Here is a 25,029-nt window from a genome sequence, read left to right on the forward strand (position 1 = left end):
TAGTTTTCCCCAGAGGACTCTGGGTCTGAATGCTGAAGAGAGAAGAGAATGGATGTCCTTTGTTGTCCTTGATCAGAAAGGGGTGCGTAGCACTCAGGAGAGGGTTTATTTAACAGCTTCCTTGCTTGCATCCGTGGGGTGGTATCAAGCAGTAAAACATTACTAAGTTTAGCAGGGCTTTCTACTTCCACACTGCCCAGCAATAAGCTGTAAAAATCATCCCTGAAATATGCCTCCTTCTGTGATGAAGAGTTACAAGCAGGTTATAATTCACCAGACACTTCTAAAAGCAGTGATATGCAAGAGGAAGACAGACCACTGCAGCAGATGATGTAGGAGTAGAGAGATTATTGAGAAGCTAGAAGGAGAAATTACTTCTCATGACACTAGGGAAGCACGTTTCAAACTTGGCTTATAATTGTATGTACTTCACCTGTCTCTGAAATTCTCTTACATATATTAATGTTATAGCAATCTATATGAACAAAGTGGGCAGTATGCCAAAGGGGGTTGTAATTTTCAAGTACCTCCGTATTGTTATTGGAGAGGGGAGGAGGATATCCACTACCAGTGTAATTACGTGGCAATTCCAGGGAAATTGATTATTATTAGCTTTTTATGATCACACTAACAAAGTCAATGATCCAAGATAAAATAGCAAAAATTAGTGCTTGAACAATATTCAGCAACAAGGTATCACCAGGTGAGAGTGGACGTATCTGAAACCAGGTAATTCCTGAAAGGGAAATGGCCATCTCCCACCAGTTATAATGATGGATGCGCTCTATTAAAGCCTGATCCACTTTATGGGGAACTCCCAGCATGAGAGGCCACGTAAGTATGCAATGACACATACAGTATCGAGAAGTGGGTGGGTGTTTATTCTAAATACCCACATCACTGGGGTATTTGCACCTTTAACCAACAGAGAGAATTACAGGTAGTGAATACAGATCAATTTCTTCCAGTTGGTTATTGCTTTAACAAAATCTTTTGTCACTTTTTCTAACATCTGTCTTCAGTCCCCCAAACACAGCTCGGAGACTGGGTACCTGCATAGTCACAACTATCACTTGTTAGCCGTGTCTTCCCCTTTGAGGCTTCGTGGTTTTATATATAGTAATTAAAAACACTTCTCCAGGATGTGAGAAGGCTTTGCTAAAAGGAGAGCAAGTTGCTGCAATACAAGAGCATAATATTTTTGAAGGTCATAATAATAAAGTAGGGGAAAGAGAATAATCATTATTGCTCTTTCTTGTAATTAGTTTGCTTTCTGATATCTCACACTGTAACTAGAACATTATTCAAGAACACCCATCACAGTGCTTAACAAGATTTAATGTACATTTATTCTTAACATGTGGAACATATAAAGATTTTATACTGAATAAATGAAATTCATTAAGCCAGAGGAAAAGGAGGAATTTACATCAAGTTTTTTCTTTTTTAACTACATTATCTTGAAATACAAATGCAGATTCTTGTCACTGAAAAATCTTTGAAGCTGTGTTTCTTCCTTTTTTTTCCTGTATATATTTTTTGTCTGTAGACTGGTAACCATTTTCTTAAATCAATCCATACGTAACCATTTCCACACCTTGATTTATAAAGCAAATTGTGATCGGCTGCTCTCCCGAAATAGAGCATGACTTTATACATACAGAAACTTGTACATTACCCTCAGTTGTTGGTTTTCTGTGTTGGGTTTTTCCTTTTTTCTTTTTTTTTTTTATTATTTTTTGGAGATATGGCCCAAATGAAAGAAAAAAATAATTCTACTATCACTTTGTAGATACCACATCATGAAAAAGAAACTAAAAACTTTGTACTAAAAAAAAAAAAATAAAATGAGGGTATGTTTCATGTACAACTTCTATATACATCACGGCCCTTAGGCAATAAGAAAATATTTTAAAAAATGATTAAAGGAATTGTGAAGAACTGTCATTGTGGAAGGTCAAAAAAAAAAAAACCAGATGTAGACAAGACAGTTCTGGTGAGGAAGCAATTGATGTTTGACTTCAGGTTTTGTTTAAAAATCTTTTAACTTGACTTGTTTTGTTTTGCTCCTAGCCTAATGTAACCATTTCTCCTGAGGAGAAATCAGTATCATTTTGGATTCTGACTACTGACTGACACCCTCCTTGATCCCCTATACCTACATCACTAGAATCTTCTATTGCACAGAGCTTTTGGTGATGGTATACAAGTTTTTTTTTATTTTTTCCTTATCTGAAAAAATAAAACACACAGGAACTTGGTATGTTGGTTATTTTTCACCTTTTTGTTTCAAAGTGGTGAGATTTTTCTTCCCCATCGTACAATGGTTTGCCATAACATTTTTTTTAAAAAGTCACTATTTCGCTTCCCAAAAAATATGCAATACAAACATGGAAAAGAACATTGAAAAGGATAATCTATGGAAAAAAAAAAAGTGTGACCTTTGAATGTACTAGACAGCAACTTTGGTTAAAAAAAATAAAATAAAAAGATGTACTTATACACATAGACAGCAAATATTAATTTCATAACTGTTCAAATTAATAATTTCTTTAATTCCCAATTGGTAAATAGTGAATGGGGCAGAGGAGCAAAGATTCTTTTTTTTCCTTCTTCCTACGTTGGATAAACAAGAACAGAAAACAGCCAGTTATATGTGACCCTCTAATCTCCACTCACACATGCTTGGCTTCTCACTTATGTCATAACTGCCCAATCTGAAAAAGTACATCACAGATGACAGATGCAACCAGAGAGTTCAGGACAGCAGATATTGAGATATCCAGCAAACGACCCTCGTGCAAAAGGAACTCGGAGCGGTTCTCGTCCACTCTCGCCATGGCCAGCAAGGCCTTGGCTGCCCTGCACATCATGTCTACGCTAGGCGGCTCCAGAGGCGGAGGCTGCATGTGCATGAGGTTATGCTGGCTCTGCTGGTACTGGGCCATAGTGACCCCATCCTCCAGGAAGCTTATCAAGTTTCCGATGCTTCCCTTCTGCACAGCTATTGCCCTTGCTGCTAATGTGTCCCCCTGGGCAAGGTTCGATAGGAGCGCCATGGACATTTCTCGGCAGACCGGGTTTTTGCGGTCCCCAACGTACCTAACTAAAGTAGCGTAGAGTTTCTCCTGACGGCTGAATGGGGGGGTGGCCAAGATAAGGTCCACATTATTGTCCTGGATACTGAGCTTACACAGGGTCTCCAGCACAAGTCTCTGAGGCGAAAGAACTGAGTTGGGCCCCACGGTTGGAAAAGGATCCTGTGCCTCTGCAGACGGGCACACCATCCAGTGCAGCAAGCCATCCAAAATTGGCAAACAGATGCTTTCCGTGTAAGCAGACAAGTCTAGCTGCCCAGAAATGTTGGCTAATGTGACCAATGTATTATCCCTCAAGACCTCGAGGCAGTCCCACCACCACTCATCCTTGCTGCAGGCCACCCCTTTGTCCTCCTCTTCCTCTTTCTCGTAAGTCTGCGGCGCTCGCTTTCTTTCTGGATGCTCGTGGTGAAGAAGGATCAACTTTCCCAGGATCAGCACCAAGCCTGGATGTTTGGACATTTCGGTGTCATTGCCAGGCACAAAAGACAAGCTACGGACAATATTTGACACACAGATGCAGCGTTTGGCCAAGGAGTCTTGCCAGTGAGTTATGGTGCATAGAGGAGTCTCATCCCGGCTCCTTGGCTCATCCTCTAGCAGTTTAATATTCCGGTGGCTTTTGGCTTGATGGATCCCAAAGGGAAATTTACTGCTCTCTGTTTGGGAACCAGAGTTTGAGTCTTCAGGTAATGCTCCTGGCCGAGCTGAGAGGACATCATCAATGGTTGCTGTTATACTCTTTTCTTGTTGCTCCTCAGATTCACTTTTCCCCTCGAGGTCCTTCTTTTTGCTTGGAGAGTTCAAGGGAGGAGGGGCTTTCCTGCGTGGTGGAATCTCCATCTTGCTTTCAAAGTGAGTCTGGATATGCTCAGTTGTGTCACCACCACCAAGCTGCCAGTGGAGAAGTCCACTATCAAATTCCTGAACGCGTCCAAGTTTGTCAGATCGGTCAACAACAAATAGATTATTTTTCTTTACAATCTTTATTGGCAGCTTGTCAAATTTACTGGCTTGTTTTGGCCTCTCACTTGGATCAGCAATGGCACCAGGAGTGGAAAAAACAATGCTCTTTTCTTCTCCTTCTACCTTTTCATCCTCCCCCTCCTCCTCATCTTCATCAAAATAGTCAATACATTCGTCATTCTCATCTTTTCCAGTATCCTCTGCCAAGGACTGGCTATCATCTTTCTTGGCTACTTTGTGATCAAGTGCTTTGTGGCCTGGATCTCCCACTTCATATTCCATAAGGATTCCAAAAATGTCAATCAGGCATTTTCTAAAATATTCTACTAAAAGCTCAAGAAATCCAGACAACTGAGGGGAGAAGAAAGAAAGAACATAAAAATCACGTAAATATTTCTGTCTGCATGAGATTTTATTAGGAACACTGATGCATATATGTGTGAATATTTCCCTCATACTGCTGTGGACTTGTGGCTAGGTCCTGCATGGCAGAAGAAGAAGAGAAATTCTTCTAGAGTCTGTCCAAACAGTATATAATGTCAAACTATCACAGCTCCATTTGCTTCAACTGTAACAGCTATGAGAAGTACAGAACTTTATTAATATCTCCTTTAAGCCATAGCAGACATCTGGCTTAGCTGTTCTGTCCCCTTGGAAGTTCCTATTACTCTTCATTTTTTGTACAGAGTACTGAAGTTCCTAACTTGGCTGTTTTTTCTCATTTGTACTTTTATTAGATATCTAAAGTTTGCAATTCTTCCTTTCCTCCTTTGTCTCTGAAACCAACTGTCATGTAGGAACCTGCAGTTTAGGTGTCTAGAACTGATGTCCTAGATTAGTATCTCATCTCTGTTGGAATAGATCCATTTTTTGTCTGGCAATAGTTAAAAATTGTTATTGGAGCCTGGTGCTGTAAGTCACCCTTCAGAAACAGTTTTCATTTAGGTTTAATCTTCTTAATTAACTTGTAATCACTTTCTTATGGAAAGGCAGTAGTTGGACTTGGTATTAATTTACGCTCAGTGGCTTTATTATTAAAAATTCTTTGTTGTTATGATGCATTCAGCCCGATTGTCTGGATTTTAATGTGTTTTTTTTTCTTTTTGTGGGCTAATAGGTTTTCAGTGAAATGTAGCCTTTTGTCTGTTCTGTATTCTCATATGATTGCCAGCTCCTCAAAGAACTACGGACAAATTGATGCTTATCAGAACTGATGCTTATCAGAACTGCAGGAGTTACCAGGCATCATATGGTCCTGGCTGCCACTGGAAACAGAGTCCAAGGCAAATGTAACAAAAGAATGTCTATATTTACAATATGCATGGTATTCTGTGCAATTTGCATAGGGTGCATTAACACAATTTCTGACAGAGTTCAGAGGAGGTTCACCTCATTTAACTTCAAACACCCACACTAGTCACACACCGAACCTAATTGTCTTGATTCCTTTTATAATCAATGGTCTTCTACAGGCCATTTCTAGGGTATGATTCATCTGACCTATTTTAGATCTCTTCTTCTGGGTGAGATAAATCATGCTATAGATATCCCTAATTCCAAAGTTAGGTGGGATGTAATGTACCATTTGTGTCTGTATTTAAAAAAAAAGAAGTCATTATATTTAAAAAATGATGAGTTACACTATTAGTAACCAAGGAATGAATGGAGGAGAGAAACTGAATATTTAATTTGTACAAATTTTAGATGATGTAAATTATCAGCATGCCATCTATTACTACCACCTAACAGCCAAATGATTAGAGCAGAGCTGAAAAATGCTGGGAGGCAGTGAGGCAAACCCACACTGTTAAATCCTGTGTTGCCTGCATCCTACAGATAGACAGTGGATTTTAGCCTTTAAATTGTCAATTTGCTATTCCTGGGAAAATGAAATTCCCTGGAAGAAGAAACCAAACAGAAAATAAGCAATTAAATAAAATCCCACAGTCTCACATGGAAGTATGGAATAGGACAAGTTGTCATCAAAAAGACAGCCTTCAAATCAGTTTAACATAGTTTTGCAAAGTCTTTTATGGAAACACAGATTAAGAAAGATTACTAACATACTGCTGTTTTGAGGGATTATACTACCATGTGTGTGAATTTACACACTAGTTTTTTGGCAGTGCTAAAACTCTTATATTCCTACATGCTTCTTTCTACAAGAAACATCCTTCTTTCAGGCTTCTTAATTTCCTCTATGTGACCTATATCTGTCTCTCACAATCTCAATCACAAACAAGTGCAAGTTTTGCAATATTAAAATTTCTGTTAAATAGAATAAATTGGAAAGGCCAGCAGCATTTTTGTAGGTGTCTTATTTCACTTTTCTTTCCCTGCAAAGTTGAGAAGTATACTGCTTTCCCACCTACCTGAGAGAGGTTGAAAGTAGCAACAGTGCTGTCATCATACAGAAGAATATTAATAGTGTCTAGCGCCCAGGTACTTTCAGCCAAAAGACCAGATTTAAGAGACATCATCACTCTCCAGGCCTCAGGAGTTACTGGAGAAAGAAAAAGGGAGAAGTAAAACAGAATTAGTGCATCCAGATTGATAATGAGTTCTGAGAGTAAAGTGTGACATTCTGAGGATGCAAATTTAAATTAAATAGTTACTGGTTAAGACCCTATTTTCACTGCTTAGTTCTGTTCGGTTTTCTGTAACTGCTGCTAAACCTTAGTGCTGGAGAATATCCTAGCAGGGCCATTCTTCCTGACTCTGCTGAACCTGAAATAATTGTACAAACTTAAAGAACTTGACTAACCCAATTCATCAGTAAACCAAGGTAGAATACTCTGTCAGGACTGTGGAAATCAGAAATATGAGAACTTGAATGGATGAAATGTAACCAGAATTTAAGATAAGAAGATACTTGGGGATCTTAAGAAGCAGGGGAGAAACAAACAGAACAAATAATATGGAATGATTAAATGGACCATTCAAGGAAAGCAGAGACTGCAACTACACAGCAGAACAGCATGAGCTTCCACGGAACAAAAACATGGAAAGCTTTGCTAAGCTAAATGCTGTATTGGTAATTTAACAGACATTCTGAAGGACCTTTCAACACATCTCATTTTGAAATCTGAGGCAAGCTTCATTTTTAATGCATTTGTGGAGACCTCAGGTCTCCATATAAAATATTGCCTTCATTTCATGTCAGATTGTCTGGGATGAGTTTTACCTATCATCCCTACTGATGCACATGTTATCACATTTTTATTGAAAACAACCACATTATAGTCACCAAAGTTTCCTATTTGTCAAGAGTGTCTTAAAATGTGAAAAAAAAAAAAAAATCAGACTCAAAGTGCCTTTCCTCACAATTTATATTGGTACTTAGGTTTTGGTTTGATGCTTACCAATATCTTTTGAGGTAATCTTTCGTCTTGGTTTTAAGACTGGTTGGGATGCTTCTACAGAGCCTGGGGGGAAGGTAATCTCTCGCCTAATCGGTGGTGGTTGGGGTGGAGGTCCTGTGACCTGTGACACTGGAACTGTGGGTATAACCTTTTGCATCTTCATGGAGGGTAGGAAAGGAGACTTGCTTGGAGACATACGGTTTTCCAAAGAGCGCTGGAAGGATGCTGGACTTGGAGCTCTAGAGATGTGGTTTGGCATAGAGGGTGGTGTCTGGTAGGATGACTGAGGAGGTCTAGTGATAGGCTGCATGGAGGCTGAGGATGACATATAAGAAGGCTGCCGTTGGTTGACATGAGAAGGCCACTGACTCTCGTGGTTTATCCTCTGGTCAGGTACCATCATATCATCAGTGCGATTCATCCCTGGATACGGAGGAGCCTGTGCAGGGCCTCCTGGACCTTGCCTGTTCTGGTAAGGGTAAGGCATATCATTTCGTGTTGGCCACATGTTCTGCTGAGGACCTTCACTGGAGGATGACGATTGCATAGGGCCACCAATCATCTGGGGAGGTATTCCATGCTGCTGCATTTGTCCTGGGCCCTGCATCCTCTCCCTGTTGTATGGATATGGATACTGTCCCTGCATGGGCCTCCTGTCAGGCCCTGTGTAAGCGTTGCTGTACTGGTTATACATTTCCTGCTGCTGGTTGCCATACTGCATGTTATACATATCCCCTTCATGGCGTTTGGCTGGAGGCCCATACATGCCATCCATGTGTCTCTTGTAGTTCTGAAAGAAAATTTTGGAAAGATGTGTCACTTTTACTCCATACACAATACAAATATACTGGATGGAAGCTCATTCAAAAAGCCAAAGGCACGTAGTTGTAGAGGGATCGTACTGACTCTGGAGTCAGGCATACAGCACTATGGTTAGGCTTGATCCAGTGCTTTCTTTTTAAGCCTCTATTTTGCTGTGCTTATAACTGAATACTAAAAGGAAACTTATCCTTGGGCTAAATTTTCTTATGCTTGCTCTAATTTTCTCCCCTTCCCTTTCCTTCCCCATCTGTCAGATTAAATTCCACTGGTCATTTCAGACATGCATGAAAAGGCAACATTCCTCACCAACTAAAATATTTTCACTTCTTTTTTATGCTTAGTCTACTAGGAAGAAAAATCTTAAAAAAAATTCAAAACCACCCAGTGAATCTTTTCAAGAGACAAGCACTGAATAAACTCTTAAAGTAACAAGATATGCTGCAAGCATGCATGTCTAAAACACTGAATCTTACAATATGACACAGACTACACACAGTATATTTATTAATAGAAGAAAATATCCTGCTGCATTTGATACTCTGTGTAATGCCCAGGAATAGAGTCCTCTTTGGGCAACCGTCCTCTTCCCAAATCATCCTAATCATATTTATTTTACTGCGAGATTATTACAGCAAATGGTCACATCCAAGTGTTCTGTTCTAGTTTATGCAGGGTCTTAACCCTGCTGTTCAGTAATGAATTAAGCAATGTAACTAACAGCTGCCACCTATGGTTTATTCCCTCTTTGTTTCTCACCCTCTCAAGTGGGGAATGTTGTGTGAGGGAAGCTGTTTTACCTTGGGGAGAGCTGAGTGGTTTTTAAACCACACAAGGTTGTATGTATTTATGTTTAAGATGGCAGAACAAAAAAAAAGACATGTTGCTCTTCTAGGGGAAGGTGGTAAGGTTTGCAGCAGTCCTTAGTTCCTGTGGGAGTTTGTTCCACAGTTCAAACCACACTGAAATCTCTGAAGCAAAAAAAGTGAATTAAATGGGTGATTTTTGAATATATGATCTATGGCAAATTCAAAGTTACAGCTCCCCCGGAAACTCAGTAGCTCAATAGCATTGTACAATGTATACTAATGTACTAGAGTTAAGATCAGATAAAATTCTCTCTGTATTCAATATGGGAAAGTTAAAACAGCTCTGGGATTCATAAAGTCATCTTCCAACTTTGGTGCACATAAAACCACAACTACTGTATTGTATAAAAGTATTTTTTTTTAAACTTGCTATAGAGCTTTCTGGTTATCTGAGAAATACCTATTTCCAGCCTTACATGAACTATTTGCTGTACTAAATTCCACCCTTGGGGCCAATTTATACATTAAGAAATGACTTGGCAGTTGCCACACCTAAGAAGGTCGTGTTCATTTTGCCACAGTGACTCAGTGCTTACAGCAGACACTTGGGAATGAAGCATGTGCCTTTTCAAAAGCACTCCAGCACCCTGGAACATGCAGTGCCAACATGCCCAGTGGTCCCCAGTGCAGAGGACAGTGATGCAGCTGAGCTCCTCCCTCCTGTGGACAGGCTCAGCAGGAGACTGAGACTGCACAACGTGTCTCTCTCTCCACTGAGATGTGGAATTCTGAGACCTCACAGAGGACAAAAAGCCACCAGCACAGGTCACCTGCTGTGTAATAGCTCTTGGGATGTAAGCATTCATACAGGAACTGAAAAACCTGGCTCCAAGTGTTTCATTAGCCCCAGGAGTTCATGCTCCAATCACCTTCTTTGCAGGTCATTCCCTAGTCTTCGGGTTGCAGATAAAGCTTTGAAAGGGTCATTTTTCACATTCCTTCTGTACCACTACAGAGTAAGATTTAGGAAATTGTAAATAAACTACTGGCAACAGAATCTCTAGCTAAATGAAGAAGTGGAATCCTCTGGGGATGGGAGGGAGAGGCCGAGGCCAGTAAGGATCCTTGTCCTTCATTCTACACTGCTTTTCTGCATTAATGCATTTTGTATTCAAGAATCACTGTACAAAATACACAAACAGCACTAAGGACAGGGACAAATACATTTTCACAAATTCTAGCTGTCTCCTTGCTTAAATGAACATGTAGTTAATATATTCCCTGCACATGTTAGCATGGAATATCACAAACTGTTCTGTTATATATCTTTGCAATTTCCCCACTAAATCACCTGGACTGCTAGCATATGCTTGTCACAAAAAACAACAAAACACTTTTTCGATTATGCCACTTTTGAGATGTTACGAACCAAAGAGATAAACAAGAAATTCTGAAATTTAAATTTATATATGTTTTTAATACAGTGCAATCTAAGATTTCTTTTGGTTTCTCCCCACAGCACTCCCAACCCCTGACCCCAATTTCCTAGTGAAACTCCTTCCCCAGCTGAAAAGAACTGTCTGAAATTGGCTCAAAACTAGTTTACATTTTAGTTCTCTTATAATAAAGAAATGCTTTCTATTCTGGAAGCTAACTTCGAGTATTGTATGACTAGAACTGAATTAGTAACATGCAGAATGAAACTGATCCTGTTGAAGTCAGTGGAGTTTTGCTATTGTCTTCTAAGGTGGGATTTTGCTCACAAGGTATTAATCATACATGTAACAAAAAATATCTTATTAATTAATATAATTTGTACTTTTGAGTTATAAGAGCTGGGGAGACTGCAATGTACAAATGCTTAAACTAGTTTTAACACCAATAACATTCTCTCTTCTCTCTTACGTATTTGTACCATATTATTACTAGAGGCATCATGTGGGAAGTGCTCTGATCTATATTAAAGATAGGTATCTCATATGACCCACCACAGCACGGAAAAGAATTGAGAGTGCTGCACATTTTATTTTGTTCAGTTCTCTGTTGGGTTCACTTGGCTGCATGACATTAAGTTAAGGCCCTTGAACCTGCCATCCAAGCCGCTTTTCTATTTGTTCCTGGAATTAAGGCAACATCACATCACTTGTCCATGCTTTATACTTTTCCAGTCTGCTGGTTATTAACTTGGGACAATCACTTGATGCACATCCAAAGCCACAGAACATCTGTTAGAATTTACATCTTCCAGTGTAATGAACACATTTTCCTACAGCTGCACATACATTGCTTATCCATACAGGCTGTGACTTTGACCAGAACTACAGTGCTCCTCTGTGCCAGAAGACATACACTGTATAAACAAATTTTTGAATGTATACAGAATTCTGGGGTGAATTTTATTAAACAAATGTTATGAACATAGCCATTTTCCCCTCTACTACCTGCTGCTGTGGATACATTCCAGGTTGATGCCCTCCATATGGTGGCTGTCCTGAGGGAGGTCCTTGTCCTGGATACTGCTGCCCATATGGTTCATGCCTAAAATAAAGCATTCAAATCAACACTTAGAGCTGCTGGAGTTTTCAAGCCACCAAGAAAAGTAAAGTCCTCATAAAATCTTGCACCTGAAGGTATCTGCCATCCGGAAACAAGGTGAAGGTACAGTCTGGTATGGTCCTGAGCCTGAGGTAGCAAGCTCTGCTGGAGCTTTTAGTGGGAAGAAGGAGGTAAAGTAGATAGGAGAAAGAAGGAGCAGTGAAGGTACAGCAGAGAGGTTTAGGGGGAGCAGTCAGGAATGGGAAGAGGGTATGGTCAGCAAAGAAGTTATAAAGGCAGTTGCAGATGGGGAGCCCATCCTTGGTGGAAAAGTATCTGTTGTACAGATCAAAGGTTGCAAGTAAAAATTCTTGTGTTTTAGAATGCCAACCTAATAGCAAGCTACTTTCTGGATTATTTAAGAATATATCAATTTAAAGTGAGTAAAAACAGTACTCATAATTTTGCTAATGTTCATGTAATTTTTAATTAAAGCTACATAATGAAGCATACACATAAGAGACAAAGTTGTGTTGCACTGGAAACTTACCTGTGGCCTTTAAGACCTCTGAGGAGCACTACAGTGTAACTGCAATATTTTTAGCACATCTGAATGAAATTTAGGTTGCTGAAATCAAGTACTTGGGAAGCATTAAGATTGATAAATAACACTGTACTGCAGGCTAATATGTCAGTAATTCCTCTCTGTACACTACCAGTGAGAACACATCAACAATTACAGGGTAATTATGGAAGTAATGTATCAGGGAGCGTCACAGAAACAGAGGACTGGGGAACCTGACACGTTAAAAGAACTAATGGGACCTCATTTTCCAAAAGCATAGAAAATGAACTTTTTTTTTTTTGAGAGATGACAAGAGAGAAAGCAAAAGCAATTCCCTATCTCCTAAAATTATGACATGGATGGAGAGAAATTATGTAATGCCAGTTAAAAGAACAATGTGAATGAGGGGAGTTGTCTGTAGCTGTCCAAGATTACATGCAGTAAGACAAAATTCAGCAAAGGTACACATATGTTATACATAGGGAAGACTTTCTAAATGTTCGGTTTGTTAGCCACAGGATAACCACAAGCCAGGTGAAGTTGTGGAAGCTTCAGAAGTGGTGTCATTTTAATGCTGTTCTGGAGAACTTGGGCCTGTGAACTATGTTCTAGTCCAGTGCTGACCAGCAGATACACAAGGCAGGACGTACACTCCTTTTCTAACATCTCTGATTCTACTACTACACAAAGTCAACTGACTCACACAAGCCTCTGCTCCCCTACAAGAAACTGAACCAACGGTAAAGCCTGAACAAGAACAAGCAAAACAGAAGTAACACCAAGAGGCCACATGCTCTGTCTATGTGCTCTCACAGAGGCTGCTAGCACTTGTTAGCTGGTTACTGTGGGTATTACAAACAGAGAAATCAGTGTTCACCTTTGCTGGCCAGGGTAACGATTAGGAGAGTACATGCTTGGGTCACTGTTTGAAGGCACCATGTTGCTTTGACCAGGTGGTGCCATACTGCCTTCAGGACCCAGCCCATGATCCGACCTAAAAAATGACAAAGGAAACCTCATTCTGTAAAAAATACTTCTTTTCCAAAATTGTCAACAAAATAAAATAAATCACGTCCCTTAAAGAAAACACTCTCTTGACTTAACACCTTCCACTGGAGCTCTTACTCTCACCAACTCCCCAGCAATGTGACTGATTGAACAGCATGATTATATTTGTTTTCCTTGACACATCTGCTGCTTAAAACTACTGACTGAAAACTACTCTGCCCTTACACTTTAAAGACCCACACTGCACCACTCTGTCTACCATCAGAAAACAAAAAGAGAAGCTAAGTACACAGCTTAATGAAAGTAAAAGCAGGAATATGGCCAGAGCAGCAAAACCTGCCAGAATACTTAATATAATCTAAACATTCCCAAAACATTCTGCTTGCTCTACCAATGCTTAGACATCAGTGATCTTACAGATTTTTTTTTTCCAAAGCCTTTCCCCAGATAAACAAAAGAGGACCAAATATATTTTGTGTACTTCACTGAAGGACAAACTCACGAGAGTCCTGTTGGACACATTGCAAGACTGATGCTACTACAGCTCTGACAACAGACTCCAGACTCTCCAAAGGCAATTCACTAACAGACCACAGATCAGACACATTTAGACTGTGCATTTTGTTTTTCATAAAAACCCAACCAGCAACTGTTTAGGTGAAAACATGGCCAGGAGACCAACTCAAGTGCTACTTTATGCCATCACAGCCCAGTCCAGCTGCCAGCTGAAGGCAGCTGTCAAATACACCCATGAGATGATCTGCTGAAGCCTGAGTGACTTCTAAGGTGTGACAATTCCTACTTATTAATTTCTGTGAACAGCTAGACTCAGTCATCACCAGTGGTTTGACTCCCAGTGATTTAGTTAAGATGTTGTAGGAAATGTAGGCTGCTATGTTCTCTGCAAAGTGCAATGAGAAAATGAGAAGGAAGAGAGAGGATCATTTTCACTAATGGGCTTTGCTTTTTCCTAAAGATTGACTCACCTCCTGTCATAGCCACTTCCATAAGAGAACTGCTGTCGCTGGCTCATGCTCATGTTGGACATTGCTCCAGATGGACTCTGGTTATACATATCTTGTATTCCACTGTTAGGCATTTGTCCAGGGGTCATGAAAGGCTCATTGCTTCCAGGCACTGCAACAGTCATGCAAATTAAATTTATTATTCTGGGTGTTTCAGGATCTCTTTCTATTCAATGAAGTATTTTAGGAGAAAGTTCAGATCCCTAACACTGCCAAGGAGAATTAGCTGGTGTCTGACAAACTCTCTGGGGTCTGATGGGAACACATGAAGCACCACCACTACCAAGATGATGGGTATAATATTAAGGAGCCGCAAGTGAGGAAAGAAATCTCCTCCTATGGAACTGAGATATCAGGTACCAGGCAGCTGCTTCCCTCTGGTCTTCACACCTGAACTTACTCTTGTTCTTTTCACCCCAAACAATGCTAAATACGAATACAAACGTAAGCCTTACAAAACAGATGAAAGCAAATCTGCTAGTTTGACCTACAAAGCTGTCATAATCCAACTTCTATTTCCCCCCATAAAACCCTCATACACAGATATACAATAATGTTGTTATGGACAGGATACTATATCCTAATGCAGCTTCTCAAGCAGGATGGGCATATTCTATGGGTCCAACAACAGGCACTATTATCAGATATAAATCACCTAGCAAATAGAAGAGACTCCAGCCTTTAGTCCCTCACAGTAGATACTGAACAGAGATATTTCTGTTTTGACAGGATGAAGTGAAATGTATGACAAAGTACAATACACCCACTTTATCTCACATGGATATAAAACCTAAAGTGAATCTAAAGGAGAGAGAGTTTTCCCTTCCTTCATCTGTGTTATATGTTAGTGTCCACAGTCCAGGCAAAAGGATTTAAAGGAAAGGCCTTAAAAAAAAATCACATCTAACTATCTCTTTTAAAGCATCTCCCCACTTCATCACATCTCTCTCTTTCCTCAGTTTCTGAACCTCTTCTTGCCATATCTCCCTTTTGCTCTCTTTCAGTTTACACTTCATCTCCTCCACCTGCTCTTCTCTTTACAGCCATTGTAAGCCCTGCTTATGTTCTTTCCTCCCACTTTCCTATATACAAGGCATGCAAGATTGATTCATTTTAAGCTCGTTTTACAATATCCACAAAACCAGCTGTAGGTTAAGTACCCAAAAGGACCAGAGTCAGTTTTGACATTAATTTTAAATTTTGCTTTCTAAAAATAAGCAAACTTTGAGTGTGTTTATTGCCTTTTGTCAGGGGCTGCCCAAGTAAAAAAAAAATTAGCTTTAGTATTCTGAAAAATATGTAAACTGAGACAGAGAGCATTAGGAGACTTGCTCAGTTTCACACGGTGAATTCCCAGATCAATTCTACTACAACCAGGCATGTTGCTTCACCACTTCACATTCTAACAGTGAAGTCCAGCACTTGATTTGCAGAGAGGCTAACCAACCTCAAGAAATATAAAATCTAACCCTATGATTAATGCCATTTCCCGAAATGTATTCCTACAAGCATTTTTAGGATTCCGTTAATTCCAAAATAAAGGGTGTGACTCTGAGCAGGGAAAATATGACCAGACCAGAGACACAACTGCACTGCACCTCTCTTTTTGCTACAAGGACACCAATGGCAGAATCATTGAAGTGAAAAAGCTCATTCTGACTACAACATCTTGATTACCTAAGACACAGGGAAGAACACATAAGCTCCCACACAGAAAATACCTTTTCTCATTCCACCGAAAGGATCTTTATTCGGCTCATATGGCATCCTTCCCATCATATCTGGCATGTTTATTCCCTGCTGGTATGGTGCATTTGGCGTCATGGAGTTTCGCTTTGGGAATGCTGAATCACTTACATCAGAAAAGGGATCATGCACACTGACTGCGCTGTTTCTAGCAGATTAAGAAAAAAGAAACATTATCATCATCATGTATTCGTAAGAACTGTGAAAACAGCCTAGACTACAATACAACTAGCTCACAGTGTTGAGGCAGTGATCACTGCAGGATATATCCAAGGAAGATGCAAACGACTTTCACAATGGACAATCATTAAAACGAATCTACCACTTTTTCCCCAAGCTTCTTTGTCTACTTACCTTCGAGATCAGGATTTTTCATCTAATTCTATTGTTTGTGCATTCCTGCTATTCATATAAAAGTCTAAACCTTCCTGAAATTTCACTAAGCTGTTTTGTTCTTTTTTACCTAGTGAAAGAAAACTCAATCTGAATTGAAGATGATTAAAAAAGGTTCTTGCTATCCTTTCTGCAGCATTACAGATGGATTAAAAAAGGATCTAAGTAAATTAAGTTTGGAGTGACTCTGTACCCAGTTCAGAACTCAGTTGTGTTCCTGCTGAAGTCATAAAGAACTGTTTTGCTGGACTCCAGTGGACTAAGGCTCCTTAACAAATGGTGAGAAGGCTTCACTTCAGATTAAGCCAGTCTGTGTGACTCAAAGAGCACAGAACTGAGAGGGATCTCAGTTGAATCCTCTGCTATCTCAACCACTGTTACTGTATATGCTTTTCATAATTTGAATTTAAGTAACACCTTAAAACCACGTCTCTCCTTCCTGAGCATGAGTGGATCTGTTGACCAGAGGTGTACAGGATAAGCGAGGAAAGGAAGGTTGTGGTTTTAAGTTGGTGCTGTTGGGTTCCACCTTCCTCCCCACTACTGACATATTCACATGCACCGCTTTGCACTGGTGCTTGTCTGATCCTTCTCTGGTGCTTACAAAGCTAATGGACCTCCTACTCCTTCCTCCCTTACCCTCTCTCTCCTCCAAAAATAAATAATTTTCTGCCACTTTTCAGCCTCTGACTGGTTCACCAAAGAATTACATGAGTGCCCGTGCAGCTAGGAAAGACTGGATTAAACTGCTGCAGAACTAGAGCCCAATGAAAAATGAAGCAAAGCCTTTTTCATACCTGCCACCCTGCATAGGTGTCATCTGTCCATGAGGTGTGGATGCTGGTGTTGGGGGCTTCAGATCGCCTGGCACTTCTGTCATGGAATTACTACCAGTGGACTGTGGAGTCTGTGGGCCTTGCAAGGAACCAGAATTAGCTGAGAAATTTAAAAAAAAGTAATTATTAAAAGGTAGCAGCCAAATTCCTGTGGAAATAATAATCATCAAGGAAAGGAAATGGTTCTTTCCTCCAGAAGCCTGGGTATACCTTAATCCATCTCAGTACTTTATAACTTGCCCAAAATCCTCTGAGATCAGGATATGCTGTGTAGTAATAGCCATCATCTTTCCTAGAACCATGAATTTAATCTGCTGCCTGAAGCAACATGAATAGCAATCATCCAGATGAAGGATCATTTAAATCAGAGGTCAGAGATACAAAGTTAATTGTCTGTAGTTTACAACAGAGTAAACGAAGGTTGTTCTTTGGCATAGCTCCTTATAATCACTATCACAACACATATGTTTATAAGAAATATAAGAAATAAATAAGATGGTATTTAAGAAATATACAAGGCAATCTGGGATCAAGAAGAAAAAAACAACTGAAAGTAGAATTTGAACAGGAGGCTACAGCTAACACTCCTAAAAGAATTGTAAAAATAGAAATGGACATCTTAACAAAATGTTAGTTAGGGTCAGTCATGGTAAAGCATATGTAACAAGACCAGGTCAAATCTGCAAAGCATCAGTTTAATCTGCAAAAACTTATTTGTTGAGATCTCAGAAAGCAATAGAGTATCTACACTAGTGTCCTCCTTAATGGAGGTAAATAGCTTGATATTCTTGGTATGACAAACGTAGAAGAGCATTTTACTGTTGTGTTCTGAGCAGCAATAAGGGCATTAAAAGAATACATCAGATAAGCTAATGGTAAAATACATCCAGACCAGTCTTCTAGAGTAGACACCAAAGCTATATTTTCATATGACTACTGAACAGAAACATGCCTTGAGCCCAAAACTCTGACATAGTAGTTTTATAATTTAGAAGGTGGTAAGTGAGGATTAGTAACAACATCTAAGCCTTAGATCTGACAGGTCTTGCAGCAGAAATTCTGTGGACGAAGACCTTGTAGGATTCAAGTCTTTAGATGCAACTGGGAAAAAAAATACCAACAGAAAAAATTAACAAATCCAACACACTGAGTAGGACATGGATTTGGCTTGAGAGGTCCTTCTTTTTTATGAACTGTCATGTAAGTATTTTATTTCACCTGCCTATCTACATTCAACAACCAATTAACAAAACTTTATAAATTACTGTTAGAGGGAAAGTTGGAACAAGCAGTATGGGTTTTTCTTCTGTGTATGAAAGAGAGTAGTTTATAATTGACTCAGAATCCTAGAACACTCATCATCCTGACAGGCAGAGCTTGTTTTTAACTGAAGAACACCTTTTTTATATGTGTTTCATTTATATCTGTAACACATGCTCCCCTATCTGGAAATCAGTCTCAGTAGCAAGTGCATATGTAAAATCCACATTGTGTGGACCACATTGTTCTTGTCCTCAGCTTTCTGAGGCATTTTTGAATTATGCTTACATAGTAATGAAGTGCAAAAAAAAGTTTAGGAAAAGCTCTCTGACTGCATTAATACAGTAACAAGAACATTTGCAACAACTAATGCTACAGTTAACTGAAGGCTTTAGTGCTATAATAAAACAAAAAATCATCATATTCACATAAAATGAGCTCTTTGTATATATGACCCCTGAACAGGTCAAGATCATTCTTCTGCCCTTGAGCTTTAAACACAATTCTAGATTCTTCTAAAAAGCTTGAAAGCATTTCTGAGTTATGCCACAGATTGTCACATATCATCTTGCTATATTAGAAACATGTAAGTAAACATCTTAGTGTACCCATATTACTGTAAATTCGGATATTGCCTAACCCTGCATATTCCTCTTATGGTGGGCTATTAAGCAGCAATTAAGCTTTTCCCTATCCTACCTGAGCAAGAGCTTAATTCATATCTCAAGCAAATCTAAAGGAAAAAAGTAAAAGATTTTTCAGTATTTATGGGCTGCAGGAGTGCAGAATTACTGATAACAATGTGTTTTATATCATATTATATAAAGAAATGTTTAAAAGAAAAAAGAAGACACCCAATGAGAAGCTACAAGTCCAATTTCTATCTTCTGGCTGGCAGTTATAAGGTTGGTTATTTTTCCTCAAGCCTCTTTCTAAATGACTGGTTATAAACAACTGAAAAAAATGGAAGGCAAATGCTGTCATGAGAAGTGCAAAGTTTCTGGTACTGATTTTTTAATACACTTTGCCCTTGACCTCCATTGGGTTAGGGACACTTCTACAGAATAGAAACCACAAGTGTTTCAATCTCTGGATTAGGACACCATCTACCAAGAAGAGCTTGTATTTCCTATTTCACCTTAAATTTTACATTTGCTGGGCTGCACTCTGAAATTTTTACATCTATTTTGCAGGGATTTTATTATGTTAGATGTTTGGTTGTGGACATCCTGAAATAGAAACAGTATCTTTTAGAGTGCTTCACAAGCTTCAGTATTAAAGCAAGCTCTAAGAAGGAAGACAAACAACAATGTTCTTTTAGGAAAAGTGACCTCTGCTTACATGATTCTGCAGCTATCTTGGGGATGTCCAGGAAAAAAACCTGTGGGTTCATAGCTACTGAATTCCTCACCTCCCATCCACATCTAAGCAACATTTGTCTTTCAAGCATTGTAACAGATTTGTAAGAATATGCTTTTCACAATAGAAAATACATCAAAACTTAAATACAACTGACATCTTTGTCAGTGAGAAGGTGAGGTCTTCCACAGTTTGCTGTGGAAGCATGTGTTTGTAACACATGATAGCATGCATTATTCTCTGCAGCATGGAACTATAGTACTGGCATGGCTTTTGCCTTGCAAAGCTGGCATGGCTTTCGGGAAAGACCCTTTATTTACCAGAGAAGAAATATACAGCTAAAAAAAGATATAAAACCTTTCTCTTGCCAGCAATTTTTTTTCCCTTTGAGAAAAAAAAAAAGAAAGAAAAGGAAAGAAGAATGCAACCTCTTGAAACTCCATTAATGTGAGGCCTGACATGCTCTCTAGGATATCCCTACCTTTTGCCAGAAGCTACAAATGTATACTCTAAAGTAAACAATGGAAAGGTTACTGAAGGTTAAGTACATTCTCATACTTCAGAGTGAACAGCCAGCCACCACGCTGGGAAGATAATTTACACAGCACGAACCCAGTGCCCCAGTTAGGCTGGACTGGGGGCCGCTGGCTGCTGCAGGGCCCCCCCGGCAGGCGTGGATGCAGGCACGGGGCACCTCCGCCTGTCCCCCCAGCCACCCCTCCCAAGCCCTGGCCCATCCATCTTCAGTGGGGATTCCCTGGCTGGCCTCATGACACGCTCCATGACATCACCTGCCTGCTAATAATAGCACTTCAGTGAGCCACCCGCCAGCAGAGAGACGGATGCGTTTGGTTACAGATGCACTCACTGAATGGCTGTGTCCTGCGGTGCTGTGTTGTGTCCCCCCCCCCGCCATCCCCCTCCCCAAGTCTCCTTTCTCTGCTGCCAAGGAAACACAGGCAACACACTCCTGGCACATTCTCGCTCTCTCTTTCCAGCACAAGCATATGATTTTTCCAGGTTTGCTTTAATGAAATCTCTGTTGACATCAGGGCCAGCTGCTGTTACTCACAAGAATCCTCAGCTGGACCACTTTGGCCATCCTGTTCATTCAACAGAGGATAAACTCTGAGCCTGTTATTTTGAGAGTTGTGCACACATAACTGCACAATGCAACTAAGAATTCAGAGTGCCAGAGGACAGCAATGGAAAATAACTCCTTCATGCTGATGCTCTCTTGGAATTTTTTCTCCAACATACATTAGTGCTTACTGTAATGGTGCCCAGAATTCTTCTCAGCTTAGAACTTCCCACATTATTTGTGAGCATTTTGGTCAAAACTATCAAACACATGACAGGAAAAGCATTTTTTCTCTGCACCCACTCCTGGAAAGCACTGGAGCACTAGAAGGAAGAGGTATGATGCCTCACTCTAAGAGAGTTTTTACACAGCGGAAGTCATCAGCAGTTGACATGGACCTTTGGCACAGACCCAGTGATCAGGACAGAAGGCCAACAGGGTCCCCCAATAGTTAGTCTGCCACTAGGCATTTGCTACTGATGGCATTACCTGACCCAGGCAGATTTAAGCTGACACAAAGGCCTAAGCCTACCAAAAACACATCTCCAGCTTGCACAGCCTCAGAGCAGTGCCAGGTACATTAAAACATTCAGGCCCCCAGCCCTCCCCAGGAGCATTATGAAACAGCAGAAGAGGCTCTGACAGTGATATGAAGTGAGAACTAATAAAATGAGCACCTAATCCTAACCGTAACACCTTGGCTGCTGTGCAAATCTCTGCTGATCAAGGCCAACCAGTCTGTCACTTTGCTGCTCTACTCTCATTCCTTTTTTCAACTTCTTATAATTGCTGACACTATCATGAATTGCACTGTACATCACACTAATTATTCACTCCTTTACATACCATTTACCTTATTAATGATGTTGTAACAAACAGAAGTGGCGGAAGAATCCCAAATATAGTGTTACAAGCAAATGGACAAACACATGCTCCCAGACCACCATCTTGCAGTCCCATAAATTTGACTTACACATCGCATCCTTTCCTTGACCGTGCTCTTCCATATGAATCTCCTCGCCATGGCTGTCGTATTGTGTTTCCCAGCCCTCCCTCTATGCCTGCATTCTAAAGGTCATCTGTGAGGCAGTCACATAACCACCCCTTGGATCTGAGACATCTGCAAGAACGGATTTGCTCTAAGCTGCACTTCAGCCTGCTCCCACCTTGCATAACCACCTACCTGGGAACTATGACAACACTGGAACCGAATCCTTCTCTGTACCATAAAGGCTGCCAGTCCTCATGTATTCTTATGAACAATTGAAATATTTAATTTTAAAAGTTTTATGAAGATCAGTTGACTTTTAAGATCTCAAGACTTGTTTTGTAGCATCAGCTTGTTAGCACTGGACAAAATACAACACCCTCCCCTCTGAGACAAGTCCCTCTACTTTTCTATCAGATTAACTTCAGCCCTAATACTGTAACTAGTTCCCTGCAAATGGATTTGGCTTCTAAGTGGCTCTGCCTACACTGAGCTAACTGCACAAGAGAGGCTAATGGTTAAAGCAAGGACCTTTGGAGGCTACTGTTTCTTGTTGTATTGGGCTCTTGCTCCCCCTGAAAGCCAAAGAGTGACAGATTATCTAAAGTATGTCTACAACTCTGCTTCTTTTGTGCAGCTAAAATGTTAATGTTGGTATATACTAAAGGAAAAGGAACAAGAAAAAAATCTGACTATTAAAGAGAACAGGCTTGTACTCTCTGAGGCATCTATACCTCAGCGGGATTTCATGTACTAAAGCTGATACACACTGGGAAAGCCTTTCTCCGTACAGAAGTGCAGTCCCATTCAGTGACACAAGCTCTTTTCTCTCAAACAAAACAAACCTTGAGATCCTTGCTTGCTTCCCCCTTTTCTAGTCTCTATGTCCTGCTGTGTTTTTATTTTACAAAAATGGTTTCAGTTCTCCTCAAAGACAGCTTGCTTGAATGTTATGATAAATTTAAACTTGGACTTTGCCATTTTCATTTGTAGCATCACGATGCAAAAGAACCCTGTAAAGTGGTACATTGGACAATTCCATTCCTTTGTTTCATGTTTACATATTTAAATAACAATTCTTCATCTCAAAATTCAGCTGATATATGGTGATCATCCCCAATTCAACTGTTGAGAGCAGTGTTGGAGAAAGAAGGTAAGGGAGGAGAGAACAAAGCATAATACTCTTTCATTTTTAGAGACAGATTAATTTATTCTTCACTGTCCTTAACAAGTCTAACCGTTTCAGCTTCCCTTACCAGTCTTCTCAGGAGGTGACGGGCACCTCCAACATGTATTTTTTGCAACTGTGCACATTCAGGACACTCTGTGCTTATTTCAGACAGATAAACATTTGGACTATGGGCTTTACTTCTAGCACCAAGTGTTTTTCTCTATCTCCTAAACTTATTGCAAGGTAACCTAATCTCCTCTTCATTAAACAATCACCACTGGGGTATCTGATAACCCTAGGTTTTAACAAGGTGGAGGAAATATTTAAGTTATTACATAGAGATGTACTTAGGAAGATTTTAACTAAACACTCCCTCAAATCCTTACACTGAATAAATCAGGCTGAGAAAGATTTAAGCCTTATCACTGTTATCTTTTTCTGTACTGACAAAGCACTATTGTAAGAGATAATCTTGGAAAGGCCAGAACTTTATTACATGATTATAAAGGTCTTTGCAATTTTCTAGTATCCACGATAGGGTACTGAAGTCATGCGACTGCAAACTGTCTGCAGGGCTTGCTGGCTCTCTGACTCTCCACTTCCCATTTTCAGCCAGTGAACTGCACTAAGAAATGAATAAATTAATTTAATTAGTATTAAGTTAATTAATATTAACTTAATTAAGAAATTAAGTTAATTAGTATTTTCCTAAACTTGTGTTCTAATGCAGGAAACTACTGTAAACATTCCAGAAACTATATTCTCTTGGCAGTGAAAATGGTCTGCCTCATAGTAATCGTGGCACTAATACACAAATTTTGTCAAATTATTTTGTTGGTCAGAAAAACTGATAACAAAAGGAATAATCCAAAATAATTAAAGGACGTTTTTACTCTACCATGGGTAGTCCAGAAGTCAACATCTAGACTAATACTATGACTCTTCCTATGTACTTAAAATGTTTCTACTTAAGAATAGTCCTGTCTTGAGTATCAACTGTGAGTATCAAATCTTGAGAGACTTAAGCAACATGAATTTAGAAAGAAAACAGTGGTTTCAAACATCACCCTGTAAATGCAAAAAAGAACAGCCAGAATAAAGCAATCCCAGTTCCAATTTTTCAGATGAGAAGATAAAAACAGTGATCCTAATGACTTATCTGACACACAGGATTAGCAACAAAAGAACAGAGCGCGTGCCTCCGAACTAGGATGTCTGGCAGTGGGGATACACTCTACTCTCAGCTCTCCATCTGCCACACATTCAACACGAGCTGCATCAGAGCAACCATCTGAGACGCGCTGATCAGTCCAGCATCTGCCATCCTGCTCCAACTGAAGCCTTGCTGATCAACAGTTGGGCTGAAAATCAGCTTCAGTCACGGCAAGGAAAGTGCAGGTACCAGAGCCTGACCTTTAGACAAATGCATGCTCCTGTCTTACAGCAGAAGCACATCCGTGCAGAACTCCGTTCTTTTCCTTATGCCCATGTCACTGAATGTTAAGGGTACGCTGGCACAGACGTCTCTGTATGTTGGACAAACCAGATACACGACTGCGGGTGGCCCTGCAGACTTAACACTGATTTGACTGAGGAGCTGGCTCCAAGTTTGAGAACAAGATGTCAACAACAGATTTATCCTTGTTTTTTGTCCAGCATTGTCGAGACATGCTTATAAATATATAAGGTGCATCCCTTGCACTCAGAAAATGGTTGTGTAAGAGGCTGCAGTTTATTTGACTTACCAGGAGATGGCGGCTGAATCTTAGGTTGTTTCTTGGTATCTCCAGTGCTGAAGACTTCTGGCGGGGGCTCCTCCCCTCGCTCAATCTTGCACTCGAAGGCAAACAGGTACTGAATGTATTGTTTTTTCAGGGAGCTGGCTGCGCTGCTCGAAGTGCCAACGTTCAAGGTGGTTGCCAGCTCACGCCATTTCTTGTTTTTATTAACCTAGCAAAGTAAACGGCAGAATCATTGGTTTGCAGCAAAGTGTTTTGTTTAAGTCAGG

At 40.1% G+C, this 25,029-nt stretch overlaps 1 protein-coding gene across 8 annotated transcripts in view; it reads right to left on the bottom strand.

The window, feature by feature from the left end:
• Nucleotides 1–1,331: 1,331 nt before the first annotated feature.
• Nucleotides 1,332–25,029, bottom strand: part of ARID1B (AT-rich interaction domain 1B) — a 327,188-nt gene continuing 303,490 nt past the window's right edge. For 5 of the 8 annotated variants that reach the window (XM_082276895.1, XM_082276894.1, XM_082276893.1 and 2 more), the window contains 9 exons: nucleotides 24,767–24,971; nucleotides 17,124–17,262; nucleotides 15,909–16,081; nucleotides 14,149–14,299; nucleotides 13,032–13,148; nucleotides 11,496–11,592; nucleotides 7,427–8,216; nucleotides 6,437–6,567; nucleotides 1,332–4,415 (listed from right to left, as the gene is read on the bottom strand). In XM_082276895.1, the coding sequence (XP_082133021.1) occupies nucleotides 2,703–4,415; nucleotides 6,437–6,567; nucleotides 7,427–8,216; nucleotides 11,496–11,592; nucleotides 13,032–13,148; nucleotides 14,149–14,299; nucleotides 15,909–16,081; nucleotides 17,124–17,262; nucleotides 24,767–24,971 (3,516 nt within the window). In that variant the 3' untranslated portion in view covers nucleotides 1,332–2,702. The remainder of the gene's footprint in view (nucleotides 4,416–6,436; nucleotides 6,568–7,426; nucleotides 8,217–11,495; nucleotides 11,593–13,031; nucleotides 13,149–14,148; nucleotides 14,300–15,908; nucleotides 16,082–17,123; nucleotides 17,263–24,766; nucleotides 24,972–25,029) is intronic. The other 3 variants (XM_082276898.1, XM_082276897.1, XM_082276896.1) reach the window with 1 other exon arrangement.

Source organism: Coloeus monedula (genome assembly GCF_965178545.1).
Source record: "Coloeus monedula genome assembly, chromosome: 2".
Classification (NCBI taxonomy): Eukaryota; Metazoa; Chordata; class Aves; order Passeriformes; family Corvidae; genus Coloeus; species Coloeus monedula.